General features: G+C 41.0%; 1 protein-coding gene across 1 annotated transcript in view; it reads right to left on the bottom strand.

Moving 5' to 3' along the window:
- Positions 1-23740: 23740 nt before the first annotated feature.
- The window catches only part of C7H2orf73 (chromosome 7 C2orf73 homolog), a 36720-nt gene continuing 35827 nt past the window's right edge, over positions 23741-24633 (bottom strand). Inside the window, exon 5 of the mRNA XM_032352120.1 lies at positions 23741-24269. Coding sequence (XP_032208011.1) covers positions 23901-24269 — 369 coding nt within the window. The 3' untranslated portion in view covers positions 23741-23900. The remainder of the gene's footprint in view (positions 24270-24633) is intronic.

Below are 24633 nucleotides of genomic sequence, written 5' to 3'. Positions count from 1 at the left end.
AGACATGGGGCCAGCTAGATCTGCATCCAGTCTGGATCCAGTCTGAGCACTAACTCACTGGGGGGCCTTTGGCCATTTGTCTTATCCACACACATCAGTGTCTGAGACTCCTTTCTGAAAGAGAGTGACAAAATTGACCTTTAGTGGTGTGAGAATCCGGGGTGGGGGGTGTGTGTGCTATGGGAGCCACTGAACATGCTTTTCTCTCCTCTCTCCCTCCTCTTCTCTGTAAGAGATCCTTAAACTTGAGAGTACATAGGAGTCACATGGGAGAGGCAGGCCTTGCCTCCCACCTAAGAATCTGGTCCAACAGCCTTCTGTGTGTGGGTCCGGGAATCTGCATATTTCCCCAGGACCACAGGAGATCTGAAGAGGCAATCCAATAACCCTACATCTGAAAACACTCTCCTGGAGGAGATAGGAACTAGAGAAACCTAGACATCAAAGGATAAGGTCTCAAGTCAACACCAAGGGTTGCTTTCTGGCATTTTTTATTATGCAGGGAATGAGGAGGGGTTATTGGGGGATAGTCTCATCACTTTTCAGAGATGCCTATCACACTGACCCCAGGCCCGTCAGCCACATTTATAGCAAAAGCTTCATTTGTAAGTGGAATCACTGTGAGCCCCTTGGGTAAGGCCAGGGAGAGACAGTGGGCCCCACAGAAGCTGAGTTTGCCCAAATCTGTAGTGCCTGTTCACTGCCTATTATAAGAAGCTTAATGAAAGTACCCGCTCTCTGCCCTCCAAGCCAGAAGATGTTAAAACAGGACAGTCTAACCATCTGCAAAGATGGCAGTACAGAATGTGACAAAGGAAGAAAGTGAGCAGGAGAGATAAACTTTCTGGAGCTGTGGGAGTCCAGGGGCTGGGCGTCCAAGAGCCAGTTACTGGAGGCTTTGCAACCCAGGCTGGGATTTAAAACAGCATTTGATTTGGACAGCTAGAGTGAGTAGAAGGCATTCCAGCCTTTCCCCTGCATCAAGTACTTCCTTTTTATTTATTATTTGGTGAATCCTTACGTATCCCTTACATATCCTACCACACATCCTGTTTTTTGATGTGTTACTAAGTTTTGTCATCATTGTTCAAATCAGCACCTCTGCCCTTCATTGTTGGTTATACTGTTTCCTGGGGAAACTGAGAACTCTTGTATTCTTCTATTCTAGACAATTTTTAAAAAATAAATTCATCTCCGTATTTTCTGAAACACATTTTAGAATGAATGTCTGACGTTCTAAAAAAAAAAAAAAGTCCATTTACGCATACAAAGCATGTGATTTTTTCAGTTAGGGAAGAATTCAAATTGCTGTGATACACAGTTTTTCTGTTGAAATACTTTGTATAAACTGTTCAGGCTCACTGAGAAGCAGGCCTAACACCCTAGTTTAGCTCTTCTGGCTGCAAAGATCTATGAGGCTGGATTACTCCCAAGAACGAGGAGCACTGGTCATTCTAGGTGACCCAGAGAACTATTACTCCCACAAACCTAGGTCGGCTCTATCTGTAGAGTCTGCCCCACAACGGCAGCTCGCCTTGGAGATGAAGCAGCCAACCGTTGCCAGGCACCAGAATGATAAAGTCAATGTTTCTCCCAACCTGATTTCCAAATCAGGTAAAATGAAAAGGGGTCCGGATCAGCCTGCCGTGTCCTGACGCTGCCTGGCTCTGCAGGTCTCTCTAAATAGCCCCAGTGCTTTACCTGGGATCTGTGGAGATGCTGGCAGAAGAGAAAGGGTGCTAAGGAGGATAAAGCTCCTGTTAGATGCCCAGTGTTGCACAGACAGCAGCCCTTAAACCTCCCAACTGCTTTAGGTTTAACAATGTTCTCTACCCGCTGTATCTCTCCTTTTGATTACATAGGTAATATTAAATCATTAAATTAAGAGCTAATGATTAATCAAATGGTACATTTGTGCAGAACAGTACTGGTTTATTTGACTCCAGGGTCTGTGCCTTTCCTTATTTACTGGGCGGTCAACTCTAGTCCCAAGCCCAGGGAGCTGTGAATACACATGCATCAGCATAGACACTGACTTGTCAACATATAGACACATGGGTTGTCCAAAACATAGGGAGATCTAGATATCCATTAAGGAAATAAAAGACTGTGATTTTTTTCTAGGCGAAAGAATATCTAACATCCTGCACTGTGGGAGTCTTGGGGCATGCAGTTTGTACTGGCTTGCAAGAGCCAGCTGTTAAATTTTCAGGAATTTTGTGAGGACGCTCCTGAACTCGGCCATTATTAGATGCTCAGCTATAGACATCTATGGTTAAATAATCTATTAAAAACAAATGTCAGGGCGCCTGGGTGGCTCAGTGGGTTAAGCCTCTACCTTCGGCTCAGGTCATGATCTCAGGGTCCTGGGATTGAGCCCCGCATGGGGCTCTCTGCTCAGCGGGGAGCCTGCTTCTCCCTCTCTCTCTGCCCGCCTCTCCGCCTACTTGTGATCTCTCTCTCTCTGTGTCAAATAAATAAATAAAATATTTAAAAAAAAAACAGATGTCACAAGTACAGCTCATTTCCTAATGATTTTACTACACTTCACCATTACCTCTTCTCTTGAGGTAGAAATAGTATACGATGGTATGTTATTGTGTGTGTGCATGTTTTCCCAATATTCAGTGTCCTTTTGCTGGTAACTTGAACTCAGTGTTAGAAGTTGCAAGGACATTAAGGAAATTGATACATAAGACAAGCCAGGGGGTAGTTTCTCCAGGAGAGCTCATTGTTAAACATTTACCAACGCACCACTGGGCACTATCCACGCAGGTGTCATGAATTCCCTCTGTAAGAAATAAATAGTCCACAAAGACTAAAGAATACCTTCAGTAAGCCAATGTGCAATCTTTCCACTAGAGACTGGGCCAGGAGGCTGGAGATCAACAGAAAGTCTGCTGGAGTATTATTAGTAAGGGGAGTAGTATAGACTCCTTACATCAAAAGAACACTTGGCCATTCACAAAACTGTGACACTTTTGCATGAGGTTCACACTGTTTTTTTCTTTGAATTGCCTGTTCATGCCCTTTGTCCACTTTCTTACTAATTTTTATTGACTTAATCGGACTTATATGAGCTCTTTATATAGAACATTTGATAACCTCACATATTAGGGATATTAATATTTATAGTGACACAAATATTTTCTCGCTTTTCCATTTATTTTTTTCAAACCTTATTAAAGTTCTATTTGGGGCCGTATTTTCATTTTGCATTCTCTTGTAGATAAATCTGATCTGTTCCTTAGTTCTGTAGCCTCTGGTCATAGGGTGGTATAGATATTCTGAGATGCTGACAAGGTAATTAGAAAGACTTGAAAAAAAGAAACCTTCAAAGTTTGACAAGTGTCCTAGAAAGACAGCCAACATTAAAAAAAAAAATACTTTACTAGATATTATGTACAAAAGCAAAACAAAGAAAATATATTTCCAATAAGTTTAATAAATGCTTTTCATAGACCACTAAGGCCAGTGAAGGGTAGAAAACAACACTGAGAGTTCTATGCAGACATGCACAGTAGTGAAATAACGGAGCCCTACAGGAAGCAGGAAAGGTGTCTTGACATGTACATTTCATCATTTGCTCTGGAGCTGAAATTTAACACTTGCTCATTCTGTTTGTATTTTATAAGTAAACAGGAAAGGATTAGAAATCTGATGTTTAAGTTCTTTAAATGTAGAGACCAATTATGCTGTAATTTTGGAAGGAATTAATTATTCCCTAAGAAACTTGGGGTATGTTTCCTGGTTCTGTAAGCATTATTTTAACTTTATTTAAAATATCAAAATCTTTATGCTCCTTTTGCCCTAGATAGTTTTTCTTTAAATGCCATCAATAACCAAAGAACTATGAATATCTAAATAATTATGAAATGTCATTCTTTAACCAGATAACTCTAATTTCATTGCTCAGAACAGCTCGTTTTAAATAGGACTTCCAGTGCATGGGTATGTAATTGCTTGAAATATCTCATAATAGAACCAGAGAAAAGGAAAGACTTCCATTTGCAGCATTTTAGGATTCCATCTGTAAGAACAACTGTAGAGGTTAATGGGTATAGGGTGTTTTTGCGGGGGGTGTGTGTGTGTGTGTGTGATGAAATTGTTCTAGAATTAGACCATTTTAGTGTTCTTACCATAGTGGTGATGACCACACAGCATTGTGAATGTACTGAAACCCAGGGAATTGTACATTTTTAGACAGTCAAAACAAATTTTATGTTCTGTGGATTTTACTTTAAAAAAAAAAAAAAAAAAGGTACCAGTCCCCCTGATCCTCCCAGTCTGCTGAGGTGTGGTCACTGCTAGATTCACATTTGGCGCTCCAGCAGAGAGATCCCTCCCCAACTGTGGGTCTCTGTTTTATGGGTGAAGCATGACAGCATGAGGGTGTGATGCCTGTACGATGTAGTCTGGATTAGGGATTTCAGCTGTTTTCAGGACTTGTTTGGGAATGGCAACTCTAGAACTTGGACACCTCAGGAACTATGGAAAGCTACAGGCTCTGCTCTCAGAAAGAAGGAAGCTCCTAGCCCTGCAGGGAGCTGAGTGTAGGCTCAGTCCTCCCGCCGGTAGAAGACAGAGACCCCCTGATTGTCCATGCTGCTCAGAAAGAGCATCTGGGTCACTTTCGAATCACGCTGCTCCTTGCATCCCACCTTTGTATTCGCATCTCTACAATATATGCATCGGAACCACAAGACATAGATTATCTTGAATTTAATAAAATATTTATAAATGAAAAGTAACTGCAGAGCAAAGGGCACTCCACTAGAACGGCAACAGCAGTCACTCTGGAGGGCACGGAGTAGAAGAGAGAAAGCACTATGGCAGGAGGATGTCGCACAGCAAAACGCAGTGGACAGTGACTGGAAAGGGGGCGGGACGCTGTGTCCCTGATCTTCTGTGTCTACTTTCCGTTGCTTTGGTGATGGGCAAGAAAGAAAGCGCACTTGCTTTTGAACACCCAGAAATGAAGATAACCTCCTGCCTCCTGGTCATTCCTCAGCCCTAAGGTGGAGATTCAAAGGCAAAATCAAAGAATAAAGTTTGTCCAAGGGAAAGAGACTGTTATGAAGATAAATATATGAGTCGAAATCCAAAAACTGAAGACCATGCCATGCTGGCGAGCATCTGGGTACAGAGGAAGACTGGGTCAGAAGCAGCACAGAGGTGGGCAATATGCTAATCTGTCCAACTTCCTGGGTGACTTCAACGGGTTGGCCTGACCCCAGGACTCCTTCAGTCCAAAGGCATGGATCACAGATGCCGTACCACATGATGTCTTCATTCAGTGGGAGGGGGACACCTACATTTTTGACAGGGGCGGGAGATGACCGGTGGGCAGCTGTACTTTAAGAAGACAAATTATATTAGGTGAAGATTATTCTCTGAATTAGGGTAGCAGCAGTGGAAATCCCAGAAGCATTGATAGAGTACAGCTTGTATGCCAGGAAGGCAACACAGTAGACACTGGAGACGCAGAGAATAGAGACAGACAAGTTAGTGCTACAGAAGTGACATGCATCCAGGGAACAATGGGATTATTCTACTGGGAACAGTTTTTCTTTCTGAGGGTTCGTGGAGGTGAAGCTTCAGAGAGTGTGAAATGGGAGACGAAAGAAGGTAGGCAGTCCAGACAGAGGGAACAGCATGGATAAAGGCACAGAAGCATGAATGTGTCTGGAATGTTCTGGAAAGAGTGAGTAGCTCCATGTGTGAGCACAGGGCATCAGGTTGGAGGTGTGGCTGGCTGGAGGGAGGCTGCCATACCAAGGAGGCCTTGGAAGTCTTTCTGATGGCAAGGAGGAGCCTTTAGAGAGTTTTCCACCAGGCTAAGACTGATGAGACTGAGGGGAACCTGCAGAGACCAGTGAACGAACAGGGTATGAGAAACTGAGGCTGACAGGCCAGTTAGGAGACCATTGCCTGGAGATAGTGGAGTGCTGTGGTGGTGAACTGAGGAAGGCAGAGGCAGTGGAACTAGGAAACAGGAGACAGATGGAAGAACTAGAATTTGGTGACTGATGGGAGATGGAACATGACAGTTTCTGACCCAGCAGTTGACCTAAGATGCCATTAACTTACAGGCAGAAATTTGCAAGGGGGGACATAGATACATCGGCGTCTTATTTGGGACACACTGAGTGTTCCAGTTATCTACTACAAGACAATAAACAAACCCCAAACTTAGTGGCCAGTGATAATAACCATTGTATGATGCAGTGGGCACGGCTCACCTCTCCTCTGCAGTCTGGAGCCTCTGCTGGAAAGAAATGAGACTGGCAGGAGCTGCTTACATGCTGACTTTTTCACTCCTGTTTCTAGTTTCTCCGTGGGAAAAAAATTTGTGGGCTAGACTCAGCCAGGACCGCTGATTGAAAAGTCTATGCCTGGCCTTCCCTGTGTGGTAGCTTCTGGGAAGTCTTACCTCTTCCATGCTGGCTTAGGGTACCAATGAACCACGGCTTTTAGCCTCGGAAGCCTGATGTCATCGCTTCTGCCTTGGTCTATCAGTCCTAACATTCAGGAGGCCATCCAGATTCAAGGGGACGGGACACAGACCCCTCTCAGTGGGAGAAAAAGTTTGAGGTCATGTTTGAAAACCACCAAGATGAGTTAGAATAAAAACAAGAAGACAAATACAAGATGCAAATAGATGATTCGGATCTTAGTAGCTAATTCAATATTATGTCGGGGGAAGGAAGCCTCAAGGATGAACATACAGGGGGAAGTTTCCCTCCTTGTAATGTAACTGTTAGGATCAGAGAAAAGCCTCTGAGTCTGACTCTGTGGGTTTTAATATCTCTTAACCGTTTGGCCATAGGTAAGTTAGTTAACATCTCTTCCCCTTTTGCTTTACCTGTTAACCCATTTAATGACTGCAGTCACAGTCATCTCCTTGAAGGTGTCGATGAGGATGCTAGTTAAGAAACATTTAGTTCATGTCACAGTACTGGGCGCACGGTCTGCTCAGCTCATACTCATAGCACTAATGTTTGCCAAACATTCCACCTGCAAGATCTCATGGACTCCCCACCGATGCTGTGATGGCAGTGTTTGCAGTCTCTTCGTGTCACAGAAGAAGGAGAGATTAGGTGATCCAGAGAGGTTAGGTAACATTCTCACAGTCACACAGCTGGGAAGTGGCAGGGATGGGAAACCTGCCTTGTTACTTCCTCAGCCTCAGTTCCTCCCATGGCAGCCCTGCAGCTCCCCAGGGAGAGCCAGAAGCATGTCCAGGCCCCTCCTGTACTCACCCACACTGTGGGATGAGCTTCCTGGCAAGTTGCTGCGTTTCTGGTGCTGATGCCGTCCCCCTGGGAGCTGACTCTGCGGTGGCCTCGGCCCTCGCCCACTATTGGCATGTCTGAAATTTACTAGGAGGGAGACTCCTACAACTGTGATGGCAGGTGGGACTCCCTCAGGCACCCGCCTCCCTGCTTGAAATCTGCAGACTGTTGTATGTTGCATTTGCTCTGGGATGGGTGTGGGCTGGGGTGGGGTAGGGGTGTAGCCCCTTCCTCAAAGCCAGTGGGAACCAGGATGGGACACATTAGTGTTCCCTTTGCTCCTTGGGGACAGAGCTCCAGAACGGATGCGGGGCCCAGATGTTCTTGTCCCCTTTCCTAGCCAGACGGAGAGGCCCAGACAGCTGTGGGAGGAGTGTTGAGTAAGGACAGGCTGGCTTTCTCCCTAAAAATCCAAGGACAGCCAGCATCCTGGGGAAGACTGTCAGCCCCCAGGGGCCGTGCCTGCAGGCTGGTGGGTGCCTTTCAGTCCCGGGGTGCTCTGGCCTAGCTCAATACTTTCCACATCTTGACCTGACCTGTCTTCCTATGCGGGGTGCTCAGAGTCAAACAAGACAACATTCAGCATAGTGGCAGGCTTCCTCCTCATCCTTGAGCAACTTAGCACATTGGCACATCTGCAAGAAAATGAATCTACCCACTCATCAGAGACCCTGAAACTAGCTGGGAAGGCACACCAATGTCCGCTGCTGTTAAAGGGCACCCTCCAGGCCCCGAGGAATTTTTCCTGAATTACAAAGGAGAAACAGATCAAATGCCTGTCATAACACACTCCAGAAAACAAGAAGCAACCAGAAGTTCCCATTCATCTAAGGAATCTTTGAAAATCCTGTCTTGGGTGGAGTGACATTTGGTAACAATAAAAGCCGTTCACTGGGCAGGCAGCCCGGAGATGGCCAAAGCCGACTGGCAGCCAGTCCCTCCATGGGCTGTGGCTCACCTCTCAAGGCTTCCAGGAAGTTCGCAAGAATGTCAGGAACCCTGTCTGGCCTTGGTGGGTCCCAGCCCACCCCCACCCAGGCTTCCTCTCCACCAGAGTCACAAGACAAGGCGCCTCCTTCACAGAACTTTCTTCCTCTGAAGACTAGCGAGGCTCCTTCACCTTTTCCCACAGCTCAAACTGACCAGGTCAGCGTCGGAAGAGCCACCAGATGGAACTACCCACAGATTTGAGTGCGTCCCACAGGTTGTCTGGGTTCCTGCCCAAATCAGATGCTAGGGCTGGAATCCTGGATGGCAAACCCAAAACATCACCTCAGCTAGGCGGCAACAAGTCTGAGTTAATAAACTTGCTACTCTTGTTTATAGGTTTTTGTTTTTTTTTTTTTAAGCACCAAAGTAACAGCTAATATTTGTAATGCACTGTTAAAGGAATATGTAAAGTACTTTTTATAACTGACATCTCATGATTTCCATTACAATCTTACAGGAGTGATAGGGAATTTTATTTCCTTTCCCTCTTCTTTCTCTGAAAATGTAACTTTCACTCTTTTTTTTTTTTTTCTTTTTGATGGCTGGCAGCACTGAAATATAATATAGGGCTAAAGTAGGATGGAATGACTCAGTGTTTTGTGCTATGTGAATGTATGGACAATAATGTTAGAAACAAGATGAAGGGAACGTCCCACAAGATCGCCCTGCAGTGGGTTCCTTTAACAACTCTGGTGTTGTTAAAAAACAAAATTCATCCACATAAATTTAAAGATCAAATTGGCTTTATTCAATAATTCATGAATTGAGCATCATCCCACCCAGGAGCTCTTTTGAGCTGCAGAGAAGGTTTTTAAGGACAGAGAGGCAACAGGAAAAAGGATGTTATCAGCAAAGAATGCATTGGTTCAGGCAAGGTCACCCTGCTAAGGGGAACACAGAGGGTCTCTTAGGGGTTACCTCCTTGTGCTGACCAGGAAACTCCAGGTTGGTCTGTTAAAGGTCACATTCTCAAGGGGGTTAAAAGTGCAGTTAGGTTAGGTATTGAATCTTTATTTGCTGACATGGACCTTAACCTGAAGTGACTCTGTTTTGGGCCTGTGATTTTCTTTTTAGCAGGTGATGAAAAATGTCAGTGTCACCTCAATTTACAAACTACTCTGTGGCCTAAAAACAAAACTTTTTTTTTTTTTTTTTTAAGTAGGCTCCTGGAGCCCAAGGAGGGGCTTGAACCCATCCATGGCTCTGAGATCAAGACCTGAGCCAAAATCAAGTGTTGGATGAGCCAGCCAGTCACCTGTAATATATATTGTATATATAGAGACATATGAAAATAAATGTACACAGTAGTGTTCTTTTTTCTCCCTTCAAGAACAGTGCTTCACTGTAACCAAGGAATTTTCCTAGTTATTTAAACAACCATTTTTGGTTGTCTATTAAAATTTTCACAGGATCAGGAATTCAAAGATAAAGAAACTGCTCATCTGTCTGTTGTTTTATACATTTTAAAGCACTTCCAAATACATTTGTGTTTCCAATTTGATCGTTCAGGTCACCTGGGACTTAGGCAGATTGAATGTAACTGTTCTTGGATCACAAAACTGATATTTATGTACATGAGATGGCCTGTTCTAAGACCTGCCTTGGGGTTAGAAACCAGATTTTTCAGCATTTGGCTCAGGTTTGGTGCCAGGTGCCTCCTTAGAGATTTCCAGGATTTTTTTTAACCTCCTGAGAAGGGATTACTGTTAGGTGATATGAGTCCAAATATCTGTAAATCTAGGATCATTTCACTTCAGATAGTCATATGGACACACACCTGCATTAATTTTGTCTATGTCAGTTTCATTTTATTTTTCAGCAAACTGAGGATTTAAGTTCTTCTTCTGAGAGGAATATTGTGCTGTGACCCGGTTGATGGTTCAAGACTCTCATGGCCAGCTGTGTGTCCTCTGCATAAGCTGCAGAGCACCACAAGTGAGCTAGGGCCCTTAGAGGGAGTATATAGCTCCTGGGGAAGCTGCAATTTGGTTCTGAGAGGATTCAAGATTTCCAAAAAGATTGGAAGGACAGTTGGGCTGGACATGACAGAAATGCCCTACTGGGGTAGAGTTTCAGCCAGATTCCCAGGTGAGGAAGGGTGCACCAGGGAAAGGTGCCCCATGGCTAAGGGAGCACCCGGGCTGGATCTTGGTGCTCTGCTGACCAGGTCTTACATGTGGAAGACAAAGAACGTGATAGCCAAAACCTGATGACCCATTTCAGAGGGAAACCCCCTGAGCCTGGTCCCCTTCCCGGTCTATAGCACAATGTCTCCAAGAGGGCTGGTGTGAGGAGATGAAGAGCTTCAAAAGAGGATGCATACTTGGGGCCTAAGGTCTGGGTCCGGCAGCAATATTGGTATTTATTTGATCAGCTGTGTATTTAAAATGTTTCTGAATTATGATGTCCTGAGAAGGGGTCTGGACTCCATAGTTTACTGTAGGTTCAAGCACTGCCCATTGTCTCATTTTTAATAAATTCATTGAGATATGCTGTTGACCCTTGAACAACATGGCTCCACCTTTATGCAGATTTTGTGGATAATTATAGTACACTATGGAAATTCTTTTTCTTATGATTTTCTTAACATTTTCTTTTCTCCAGCTTACTGTATTGTAAGAATACAATATATAATACATATAATATGCAAAACATGTGTTAATCTATTTGTTAGTAGTAAGCCTGCCATCAACAGTAAGCTATTGGTTAAGATTTTGGGGGCATCAAAAGCTATACGTGGATTTTAGACTGCATAGGGGGTTGGGCACCCTGTTCCCTCGCGTTGTTCAAAGGGCAACTATAATTGACATGCAATAAAGTGTGCTGTTTTGAAGTGTAGAATTCAATGGTTTTTTTTTTTTTTTTTTTTTTTTTTTTTAAAGATTTTATTTATTTATTTGACAGACAGAGATCACAGGTAGGCAGAGAGGCAAGCAGAGAGAGAGGAGGAAGCAGGCTCCCTGCTGAGCAGAGAGCCCGATGCGGGGCTCGATCCCAGGACCCTGGGATCATGACCTGAGCCGAAGGCAGAGGCTTTAACCCACTGAGCCACCCAGGCGCCCCTCAATGGTTTTTATTATGAGGTTGTGCACTGATCACCCGTCTGATCGCACAACATTTTCATCACCTCAGAAAGAAACCCTGTATCCATTAGCAGTCACTCCCGTTCCCCTTCTGCCACACCCAGCCCCTGGCAACCACTGATCTTTGGTTTCTATGGATTGGCCTACTTTGGACATCTTCTATACATGGAATCCTACAGCCTGGAGCCTTTTGTGTCTGGTTTCTTTCACTTGACTTAATGTATTTCAGTGTTTGCTCTCACTGCCATATAATCTTCCATTGTATGGGTATACTGCGTTTCATGAATTCGTCTATAAAGTGGTGTACATTTGGCTTGTTTCTGCTTTCTACCTATTGTGAATAATGCTGATACGAGCATTGGTGTGTAAGTTTTTGTGTGGATATATGTTTTACATTTTCTTGGGTATTTTCCTACAAGTTGGACTCCTGGGTTGTATGTTTAACTTTTTGAAGAACTACCAGACTATTTTTACAGTGGCTGCAGCATTTTATAACCCTACCAGCAATGAATCAGGGTTCCAATTGCTCCATATCCTGGAAGACACTTGTCGTCTTTTTGGTTTTGCTATCCTAAGGGGTTATGAAGTAGTTGTTGATCGTGGTTTCCATTTGCATTTCTGTAATGTCCCTTGATGTTGGGAATCTTTTCATGTGTTTATTGGCCATTTGTATGGCTTCCATAGAGAAAAGTTTATTCAAATCCTTTCCCATCTATAACTGGTATTATTTTAATTGTTGCATTTCTGAATGGTTTATATGTTTTGGATACACATCTCTTAAATGATTTGCAAATATTTTCCCCAGTGGGTTGACTTTTTTTTTTGACGGTGCTCTCTGGAGCACAGATTTTAAAGTCCAACTTACCTATGTTTTCTTACGTTTCTTGTGGTTTTGGCATCATACAAATCATTGCCTAATCCAAGGTGATAAAGATTTACACCTATGTTTTATTTGTAAGAGTTTTTTGGTTCTCACTCTTACATTTGGGTTGCTGATCCATTTTGAGTTAATTTTTGTTAAATGTAGAGAAGGGGTCCAACTTTATCATTCTGCATGTGGTTATCTAGTTGTCTAGAGCTGTTTGTTGAAAAGACTGTTCTTTCCCCCATTGAATGGTTTTGGCACCCTTGTTGAAAATCAATTGAACATAGGTGTATGAATTTATTTCTGAACTGTCCAATCTTCATGGATCTTTATGTCTATTTTTAAAGAGATTTTATTTCCTTATTCGAGAGAGAGAGACAGAGATAGCAATAGAGATAATGAGGGAGAGCATGAGTGGAGAGGAGAGGGAGAAGCAGACTTCCTGCCAAACAGGGAGCCTGACATGAGACTCAATTCCGGACCCTGGGATCATGACCTGAGCCAAAGGCAGACACTCAACTGACAAAGCCACCCAGATGCCCCTCTTTATGTCTCTTTTTATGCCAGTACTACCCTATCTTGATTCATGGTAGTCTTGTAGTAGATTTTGAAACCAGGAAGTTTGAGTTCACCACTTTGTTCTTTTTCAAACTTATTTGGCAGTTCTGGGCCCCTGGCATTTCCATATGAATTTTAAAGATTATTTATTTATTTGACAGAGAGAGAGAGAGATCACAAGTAGGCAGAGAGGCAGACAGAGAGGCGGGGATGGGGGGGAGGCAGGCTCCCCATTGAGCAGAGCGCCTGATGTGGGACTTGATTCCAGGACCCTGAGATCATGACCCAAGCCAAAGGCAGAGGCTTAACCCACTGAGCCACCCAGGCGCCCCTCCATATAAATTTTAGGATCAGCTCCAATTTCTGCAAAAAAGGACCTGGGATTTGAAAGATTTTGTGTTGACTCTGTCAACCAGTTTAGGGACTGTTGCCAGTTTAAAATTATTTGTTCCAATCCATGAACATGTACTTTTTTATTTATTTAGAGCTCCTTTAATATCTTTCAACAACACTTTGTGGTTTTCAGTGCAATAGTCTTACACTTTTTTTTTTTTTTTTTTTTTTTGCTATACTTATTCCTAATTATTTTATCCTTTTTGAGAGTGGGATGGGAACAGGGCAAGTTAAAACAACACAGAGTTTACTGTTCTTATACAGACTCAGTCATTTTTACTGAAAAAATGTTCTTCCTATTGTTGTAAGCCTTTGGTTAATTTTCAGAATTTTGAAATAGTTGCTTTTGACAATATTTGTCAGTGTTCTCAGGTCTTTTAAGGAGGAGTGGGTTTTTATAAGGGTTTTCTCTGATGTGCCAGAAATTAGAACTGCCCATTGTTTATACCACTGTCTTTCTTGGATCACCTGCCTGGTCGCTGAGGATATTTGAGATATAGAAACAAGTGACTGGAAAATAAAGAGGTTCTGGCAAATACAGAAATTCAATGGGCCACAGGACATAATGGTGGCCATCATATATTAGCAGTTATATTGGACCAAAATGCTCATCACTGAAGTCACAGGTAGAGTGGTAAAACAGGTATTAGAAGTTATTCCTCAGTGAACTAGAAGTGAGAGGGCAATGAGGTGTCTGATAATAAGGCACATTTTTCATGCTTCTTGGTTGAAGCCCAAACCAGGAAAATATCGTTAAATTCCAAATCTAGGAATGACAAGTACATTTCAAGTGTCAACTTGAATCAATTCATAATAATAACCTAGAGCTCAGTGTTAAGAAAATTCTGTGATCACATGTGACCTTAGTGCCAATCCCTATATTGGTCAGATCCAGCCAAGAAAGAGTGGCCACTCAAATTGGGTGAAAGGAGAATTTAATAAAAGGGTTCTTTAGGAAGCGGTGGGCAGAGTCAAAGGAAGTCTATGAGGGAGTGGTGCTGGACATAGGACAAATTGTGATTCTTACTCCTAGGCCTAAAGGACCTTTAATAGGATTAATTGAAGAAATGGGAGTTTTAGTGATTGATCTAGAGTTCTTCTTTTGGCCATTTTTTAGTCTCATATGTGAGTTATGTATAGTAAAACCAATAATTTGTCCTTAAAAAATTCAGCAGTTCTTAACTAAAAAATGCTTGGGAAGACTTCTAGAGCAAAACAAATACAGTTTATTATTAACTTTTATCAAACATTTCAACTTTAATATAGTTAAGAGTTTCCACACACCAAGGATTTTCACTATAGACATCTTTATCTTGCTTAATTTTCACAACAAATAAATCTATAGTGCAAGGTGTGAGAGTCTCCAAGCCCACCATGACTTCTGACATCAAGTTTGGGAATTGTCACAACCACCCTCACATTCAATAATTTGCTGGAAGGACCCACAAACTCACTAAAAGCTCTTATATTCACAGTTATGGTTTATTACAATGAAAAGATACACATTAAAATCAGTGGAGAAAAGAGGCACATGGGGCAGAGTCCAGGAGAATTCCAAGCATGAACTTCCATTTGTCTTCTCTCAGTGAAGTTGTGAGCAGTGCTAACTTCTTTCAGTAATGTGTGATCGAAACACGTGGAATATTGTCAACTAGGATGCCTTGCTAAGTTTTGGCATCTAGAGTTTCTTATTAAGCTTGGTCCTATAGACAGGGTTGATGCCCACCTGACTGACCTTATTCTCCAACCCCTCCAGAGGTCAAACTAATACTGTGTGGCCCAAGACCTCACCCCCACCAAAAACGGCATTGTCAGCATAGACTTTCTGGCATGGTCCAGGGTCCCCAGATAAACAAAGACACTCTTGTCAAGCAAGAAATTCCAAGATCTTAGAAGTTACCTCACAGAAGTCAAGGGCAAAAGCCAGAACTCTCTTTGGCAAGGTTAATCCTTCACTACACAAGCACGTACTAAGGTTATAGAACCCTAATACAAAAACAGAATGGAGGAAACCCTACAGGTAAGCAGACATCTGATAGGGATTTCCTTTTCGTCCCATAGCTCATTGGTATTTTTTAGTGTCTATAAGAATAACTGTATACAAAATTTTGTATATTGGACACACCATGGGCCAAATAGGGGATTTTCAAGGGAATTTTGGCATTATAGACTGGCTCTTAAAAATACCTTCTCAAGGGGTGCCTGGGTGGCTCAGTGGGGTAAAGCCTCTGCCTTCAGCTCAGGTCATGATCCCAGGGTCCTGGGATCGAGCCCCGCGTCGGGCTCTCTGCTCTGTGGGGAGTCTGCTTCCTCCTCTCTCTCTGCCTACTTGTGATCTCTGTCTGTCAAATAAATAAATAAAAATCTAAAAAAAAAAAAAAATACCTTCTCAATATTCCCAACTCCTTCCACAGTGAAACACGAAGACTCTTGCATAGACTTGCATGAAACACATAGATTCATAAAAAAAAAAAAAAAAAAAAAAAGCAAAGGGTTACCTGGGTGGCTTAGTTGGTTAAGTGCTTACCTTTGGCTCAGGTTGTGGTCCTGGGGTCCTAGGATTGAGCATCATCGGGCTCCCTGCTCAGTGGGGAGCCTGCTTCTTCCTCTCCTCCCTCCTCATGTTCCCTCTGTTTCTCTCTCTCAAATAATTAAATAAAATCTTAAAAAACAAAACAAAAAACAAAAGCAAAGCAACAAACAATAGCACCCTAAAAAAAAAATTGTTTTTACAGAAAAACTTAATCTGGAAATTCAGTTTCTTTTACTGCCATAATTAAGATTCTAGCCATGAAAATTGTGCTAGGTCCTACATTTTTTTCAATTCATTTGCATATGATTGTGAAACAAATTGCTGGGAACTCTGGGGACCATTTTCAGGGTATCTTTTCTGATACAAGGTTGACTGAAGAATGGGAAAATTGTGTGACCTATCAAATTACTTAGGAGTAAAACGTTTGGCTTTCTAATCTTCAGCACTAAAAAGTTTACAGAGTAATTTGAAGAAAATTTTATAATAGTTATTTTGAAAAGTAAAAAGTAACATATATTCTCGATGTCTCACAAAATTCACTCCTTCAGAAATGTTCTGTGTGGTTACCCATCTTTGATTTTAGTGGGCACGTAACAGCACTGGGCTCTGCCTTCTGGGCTGAAATATTGTAGATCGCCTTGATATAATTTATCAACAAAAAGCATTCTCTCCATAAACCTTAATAAGTTAGCAAAGGGTTTCTGTGGTAGAAAGGGGTTTTTTCTCCTTTGTTACATTTTGATTTATAGCATGTCCTTCACAGGAGCCATGTTTGAGGAAAATAGCAATTCTCACTAATTGTTACATGCAGCCTGTCCTCCTCACAGAATGAATACAAATAACAAAATATACTAATACCAATAAATATTTCTTTGTATGACACACCAGTAATTAACTTTGCAAATTTGCCTTTAAAAAACACACATACACACAAAACAAAAAAACCTTTGTTGCACAATAGATCAATGGTTGCCAGACTATGATTTCACAGACTAGGAAAATTACCAAAATTTTGGGAGGAATTGACATAGAGTTGCCAAATATTTTCTTTTGCCAAATAAAGATACTACAAGAGGAAAAAAAAAGTCCCCTAGAATCTAATATCAGAATTATTGCATGAAAGGACACTTTTGTAGTTAATACATTAGTGGATCCATATGATTTGCTGATTTATCTTTCTCGTTTTTCTGCTTACATCCTCCTTGGTCTGTCCAGGCTCCATACTGGTCTTTTGCATGTGAACCTCGCAAAGGGGCTGTGCTAATCTTCTGTATCATTCCAATTTTAGCAAATGTGCTGCCAAAGTGAGTACCAGACCATCTTTTAAATGACTTCAGTGGTAATTTCATGGAAGGTCTGGGCATAACGAACTCTTCCTGTGAGGGATTACAACAACGGAATCTGAAGCAGACTGTCCATGCTTGAATCCCACTTTGGACTCTTCCTAGCTGTGTGACCTTGGGCAAGTTACTTAACTTTCCTGTATCTTAGTTTCGTCATCCCTGATATAGTAATATTTAATAGTAACTACCTCAGAGGGTTGTTGTGTGGATTATGAGTTAAAATAGATAAAGCACCTAGAACAGTGCCTTGTAAAGGTGTATTATATAGGTACTTGCTGTCAGTGCTAATCTGTGTATGTCTGGCAGGGTCCACATTTTGTCCTCATTCCTGAGTTACAGTTCAGCGAAGCATGGAATTCTATGTTGAGCCTCACTGCCTTTCAGCATTTTCAAGATACTATTCCATTTTCTTTTTGCATCCCTCATTGTGTTTGAGAAGTTTATCTTTCCTTTGAAGTTTATCTTTCCTTATGGGCAACAATCTCTTTTCTCTCAGATTTGCTTTTAAAGCTTTTCTCTGTATGTTTGGTGTTCTGCTGTTTTATTATTCTATGCCCATGCGTAGATTTAATCACATTTTTTCTAGCTCAGAATTTATTCCACTCCTTCAAATCGGAGACTACCATCTTTAATTGTAGAAAATTCTCAATCAGAAGTTATGATGAGATTCTGCTGCAAGTGTTTTAAAAACAGTTCTAAATCAAAGTGGTTCTTACAAGACAGAAGTTTCTCTTTTTCACATAGATGTGGCTTTCCAGGTGGTGTTTGATGGTGTCAGAGGCTCAGGGATCCTTCCATTTTATTGTTCCACCATTCATTTTCAGCAAGTAGATTCTCTAATCAAACTTAAACCATACCATCTTCATTTGAACTACTAGGAAAGAAAAAGTAGAGAGAAAAGTCCTATCTCTTTCCTTTAAGGACATTTCTGGAAGTTGCACATGCTGTTTTGTTTACATTCTAAAATGCGGTCATATAGCCTGTCCAGGTAAAAGGGAAACTGGGAAATACTGTCTTTATTCTGGGCAGCCTAGTTCTCAGCTGAAAATGGGTGATTCTGTGAAAAAGGCAGAGGGTGAGACTGGTTATAAGGAACAGGCAGCGGTCTCTAACATAGCCATTTTTATTGCAGATTCCTCTCATATTCCCTCTATTGTGTTCTTCTGGAACACTTAGTAACATTCTATTCTCTGTGCCTCTTTCTTTTTAAATATTTCTTTTTTATCTTTTTGAGTTTCATTCTGTGAGATTTCTTCAACTCTGCCTTCCAACTTACTTTCTTTTAAGCTATGTTTAGTCTACTGAGTTTTTAAATTTTTTTAATCTACTGAGTTGTTTTGAAAAAATGCTATATTTTTTATCTTTGGAAATTCTATAGCTTTTTTTTTTCCCTCCCTGAACTATGTCTCTTACTTTTTAGGCTGTTCTGGTTTTTCTGTACAGTTTTTATTCTTTTATGTCCAGAATCATTTAAGCTTATTTACTTTATAGTCTCTTTGCTCTATTGTCTGTAATTCTCGAGGCATGAATTCTGCTAAGTCCCTCCCTGGAAGATAGGTATTTTTCATCTCATCTTAGGTATTTCTTTCCACGGTGTCTCATGCCCCCAGGATTATAAAGTGTGACTATGGGGCAGTATTGTATTTGTCTTTTTTCTATACTAGGGTCCTTCAGGTTTCTCGGCTTCTTCTGGATCTTTGGTTCTCAGCTTTTTCTGTTGCTACTTTGGTGTGGGTTTTCTGTGTTACTACCCAGGAGTACCCCTGTGGCTCCCACCTTGTGCACAGCTTAGTTTGGGAGGTGAGCTGTTTTGGTGGTAATCAGTTTGCTTCACCCCCTAATTCTCAGGCTAATGGGAGAGAGATTCTAGAATCCTTTTCACAACAGCAGAGCTCTTCTGGGATCCTGGCTCTGCGCTGAGTGCCAGCTCCATTGCACGGGGGGCCTCAACTCCCACTACAGCCCCTAAGCTCAACTTCTGATTCCACTTCTCCAGCTGCCTGTTTTGCCTGTTTAACTTTACCTCTTGATCATTACTTTTTAGTGTTCTCTTTATTTCTGGCACCTGAGGATTTCACTTTCTTGTTTTAGTGCATAGTTGTGTATTTCAAATGGTTTTGTTTATGGAGCCTTTCTTGATGTAGTTACGATAGGTGAGTTGATCCCACATTAGCTCCATCCGTCACTGTGATAAGGAGCCTCATTAAGAGCATTTTAAATCTCCCAAACCAGTAAAATGACAATCTCTTAATAAAAGTTTTGAAATTATTTGCTCTGATACTTGTTATACTATTCTTGTTTTTTTGTTTGTAATGGGCCAGCATTGTTCTAGGCATTGACATTTGGGAATGAATGGGCAGAGCACTGAGAAACTTAGGTTCTGGCCCTGGTTTTGTTGCTTGCCAACTGCCAGCTTGGGGAAATTACTTAAGTTTTATTTGTCTATTAATTAGCTGGAAGATTGACATACATAGTAATATTTGTCCTGCTTCATAGGATTATTGTAAAGATCCAATGAGATAATAGATTGGAAAATGCTTTAATTCTTAAAACACACAAAGATTTATGGTATTAATAACAATGTTAAGGACTGAAAACCATTAGCTCATTCATTAAGATTTTTTTTAATATTAAATTTCATGAAGGTCCATTTTTTGGTTTTGTTTTGTATGGTAAACAGGAAAAAAAAATCCTCTAACCTGGTAAAAGCTATAATTCTAAGAAAATACTTGATAAAGAAACTACTTGAAAACATTCAAATATTCTTGTAAAATTTAAGAGCACTATTTGTACCAATAGGCAGTTATAACTTTCAGAGACTATGGAATTCATTGTGGAGAGACAAACCCTTAGCATTTAAAAAAGAGAGGATTGAACCTGGAAATCATCATTGTATTTTGTTATTATGTGTTTTCTCAAACAATGGATACTAAAAGTTCAATTACATTTTGTAAGGAACCATGAACTTTTTTTAAATGCAGAAAACATGTCCTTATACTTGAAAACGTTGAGAACCACCAATCTAGCCTATAGTTGTAGTCCACTAACTGGGCTCCATCTCTCCATCTCTCACTAAAACACATTCCCTAAGACAGAAAGACCATGACAATTTTCACTAATGTCTGCCGGACAATTGTGAGGTCTATTGCAGGGAATCTGTGATTTACTAATGGCCAAAGTACTAAGTTTGCAAATGATTTACTTTAAAAAAATCAGAGAATGATTCAAGATGGCAGATTGGTAATATACCTCTACCACTTACTGCCCACTAAATCTCACAAAAATACGTGTAAATAGATAGTGATAATAAAATACAATTTAATAGTATTGGAAACCAGAGAGACCTACTATCTGAAGAAATAGATTTGTATTAAGTTCTGAAAGATACTACCAGAGAACAAGTGTTTGGAGGAACAAAAATAAAAGAGAGAAAAACTCAGGGGCACCTGGGAGACTCAGTCAGTTGAGCTTCTGACTCTTGGTTTCTGGTTGTGATCTCAGGGTGTTGTGGGATCAAGCCTACATGGGGCTCTGTGCTGTGTGTGGGGTCTTCTTGTGATTCTCTTGTTTTCCCTCCTCCCTGCCCCTCTTTCCCTCCCCCCTCTCATGTACACTCTTACTCTAAAGTAAAGATGAAATCTTAAGGAAGGAAGGAAGGAAGGAAGGACGGACCCAACACAAGTGTAGAGATGACTGCTGTAGAGGGAAGTTGCATAGAACTACAGGGTTAGAGCTAATGGATATTAAGTAGTAGAAAGGGCTCTGGGGCATTTATCAGTTTGAAAAATTAGGGGACTGCATAAGGAACAGCAAATTAGTAACCTCTCCCTGTTCTGCATGCACTGAGTGCTGGGCAGCTGTGGATGAACTGATTCATACACTAGGGCTAGAGAAGAAACAGGCCAGTGCCCAAGTAGCCACTGACCTCCAGGAGGGTCAAAAATCCCATCACACAAATCATCTTTAGATCCTGTCTGACTCATATCCCAACCCTGTCGAAAAGTCAGGTGCAACAGACAGAAACAATTTACACTGATAAGGGTCTGAAAATTACATAATCAGAGAAGAGTATACAACCAAGACTCACCAAATGTTTGAAGAATAAAGTATAATACCAAGAAATTGAAGCATCATCCTCAACAAACAAAAATCAATAGAATTAAGAGAGCAGAAAAAGATGTTAAGATGATAAGCTTTATTACAATGTTCTAAGAGTGATAAGAGAAGCTATCATATCTATAATATAGGAAGAATCTTGTGTATTAAGGAAACATTTACAGATCTCAGAAATTAAAAAATAAAATACTAATTAAAAACTGTTTTCCACAGATGGCCTGGTGTAACAATTAACAAGGCTGGGAAACAAATTAGTTAGTAGAAAATTAGTGTCAAGGGATTCTTGCATTACTTAGTGGTAAAGTACCATGAAAAAGATAATGAAAGAAAAGTTAGGACACATAGAAGATAAATGCGAGCATTCTATCATGCAGCTGGTAGTTGTTCCAGAAGGAGGGAATGGAGATGGGGGGATGGAAATAATAGAAAGGCTACAGAGTAAAAATTTCCAGAGTGCAAGAAAGACAAATACCTTGAAATTGAAAGTGTTCAAATTCTATTACTTCTAGTTTTAAGGTTTAACCATTCCTTTTGTTATACTTCAGACTCTTTCTCAGTTTGGTTTTCTTTTTTATGATCTATAACTTTTGTTTGTGACCTTCCCTTAGCGGACTGTTACTTCCATGGATTGTGGAAATCTCTCTTCAGGGAAGGTTTTGCATTTGCATTTCACCAGCAGGACTAATTTTTATGTTAACTTTGTGTCCAATTAGATGTTCTGCATGAAAATTCATATTCCAAACTGGAATGTGGCAAAGCTTGAGGTTGTACCTTCTTACATAAACTTTAGCCATGGTCTACTGTAGGAAGGTCTAGATGTAGGAAGAGGAAACTTTCTTGCTGTCTGCCTGGTTGTACAAGTGAAGATCTTCTAGTCTGCCTTGTACCGAGATAGGCCAACTCTTTGAGGGTTCTAGCTTTATGTGGGTTTTAATCTCAACTCTAATATGGAGGTTTCCATCTCTGTTCCACTGCGGATTAAAATTCAAGCCATTAGCCTGTAAGACCTCGGCTCCAGTCTCTACTATATCTATACTATGGAAGACAATGCAGTGATTAAAAATGAGATACTTTACATGTGTCAATAAAAGATCTTTAAGATGCATATTGATACACAAATAATCAAGCTATTTTGCAACATGGGCGTTTCTCAGTTTTGTGAGCTTGGCTATATATTTTATTCAGCATTTCAAGGTGTGTGCAATGAAAGGGGTTCACTATTACCCTTAATCTGTTGTATTGTAAGAACTGAAAGTCCCCAATACACAAATATATAATAATGACATTCATTCATTTGGCAATCTATTAAAATTTCTTTAGTGGAAAAGAAAGGGATAAAGATACACCTATTGTCTTATCAACATTACAGGTAATAGTGCAACTGATATATTGCCATGGAAATTTGCTGAGCATATAAATACTCTTTTGACAGCAGAAAAATATTCTACCTACTCCACTTGTGTGCAAGAGAACACAGCTCCTGACAGATACATTTTGGCACACCAAATGTGCCAAATAGAAGAGCTGGTAGAATTAACCACACCAAACTCATCTAAAAAGCAAAGATTGAGTTAGTACTGATCTAAGTGATCTAAGTAAAATAGAAAACAACTTAGGAAATATTTTTATATTCTAGGTACCCATATAGCTTTAAAGTAAGAGTGTGTGTGTGTGTATGTGCGTGCACATGCACATTTGTGTAACTAGTACCAGGAGAAATGTTTTTAATTTTTCACACTCTTAATTGTATGTGGAAGGACTAAAAGTTTTAAAATGAGGAGGGAGGGGTGCCTGGGTGGCTCAGTGGGTTAAAGCCTCTACCTTCAGCTCAGGTATGATCCCATGGTCCTAGAATCAAGCCCCGCATTGGGCTCTCTGTTCAGCAGGGAGCCTGCTTCCTCCTCTGTCTCTCTGCCTGCCTGTCTGCCTACTCGTGATCTCTCTGTGTCAAATAAATAAATTAAATCTTAAAAAATAAAATAAAATAAGGAGGAGGGCGCCTGGGTGGCTTAGGGGGTTAAGCCTCTGCCTTCGGCTGGGGTCATGATCTCAGGATCCTGGGATCAAGGCTGGCAGGCTCTCTGCTCAGTGGGGAGCCTGCTTCCCCCTCTCTCTGTGCCTACTGTGATCTCTCTGTGTGTCAAATAAATAAATAAAATCTTTAAAAAAAATGAGAAGAATTTAAGGTTACAGAAGAGGATTATCCTTCAGCTGAAACTTTAATTATAGTAATAGTGATAATATAATCACATCGGTTACTTACTGATCAATGTATATAATCTCATTATCACTAACCATGGGAAGTCACCATTATCCTGATTTTACAGATGAGGAAACTGAAGTCTAGAGAAGTTGAGTAACTTACCCAAGGTCACACAGCTCATAGGTGGTAGAGGCAAAATTCCAACACTACTTTGATTCCACAGGATAATTATCCCATAAGGCCTCTCATAAATTTTTATATTTGTTAACTATGTTCATTTTTGTGCAAAACAAAATTGTTTTGTTTATAAATAATAAAACAGAGATATGTCTCATAATCCACTACTCATCAGAGACGATTCTTAAATTTTTGGTGCATTTTAATTGTCTTTTTTTCATTTTCCCATTTATGTAAATTGAAATTTGAGGTTATTGATAACAGAAAAAGCAACTGTGAGGGTTTCTGTGATTCCGTAATTCCTCTCCATCCCAAGGATTAGATTTTTAACTGAAGAAGGTAATTTATCCTGACTTATCCTGACTTTTTATTGGTGGATTGAAATGATCATGCCTGGGGAGAAGAGCGTTTACTGCAGTTGCTTGGAAGATGTCTGCAACCTTCTCCTTTCTTTCAGGACTTCTGGGGCATGCCTTGGCTGCCTCTCTGACGTCTGTTTCTGATAAGTGAGTTTCAGTCTCTAACAGCTCTGGGGAATTTTGTCGGCAGAGACCTGGTGAGATCATTTTGCTTTCCGCTGAGTTTCCTTTCTCTGTTTTTTTGGACTGTTCTGATGAGCATGACCCTAGAGCATTCCGTAATACCTCTGTTCCCGTAGGAATTATTGGCCTACTCCCTGGTTTTATCTCTGTCTGCACAAAAGCTCCATGTCGCTGGAAAGGAAAACAAAGTTGACATTAACCAGGGCACACAAGTTGCTGGGAGATGCAGCTGTGAACTTATGTGCTAGCTCAAGTTCTGGTGAGGCAGGCAATTCTTTTCCTGCCTCCTCATTGGCCAACACCTAAGTCTAAATGAAGGCAGCAGCAAGATAATTATCAGTGAGACTTTTACATCAATGGTAAAGTAGGGTGAGCCAGAAAGTAAAAGGGAAAAACAGAAAGTCAAAGAGGCAGCATCTTGCTTCCCGTTCCCAACATGTCTATCAGTTGAATTGTGTAAGACTGCTCATATCGAATTTCATTTCCGGCTCTGGGGTTTGCTGTGGATACACTAGCAACTACAGTTCATAGACCT

Source organism: Mustela erminea, chromosome 7 (genome assembly GCF_009829155.1).
Source record: "Mustela erminea isolate mMusErm1 chromosome 7, mMusErm1.Pri, whole genome shotgun sequence".
Taxonomy (NCBI): Eukaryota; Metazoa; Chordata; class Mammalia; order Carnivora; family Mustelidae; genus Mustela; species Mustela erminea.
Note: the sequence above shows the minus strand (reverse complement) of the source record. Positions and strands in the feature narration are given on the sequence as shown.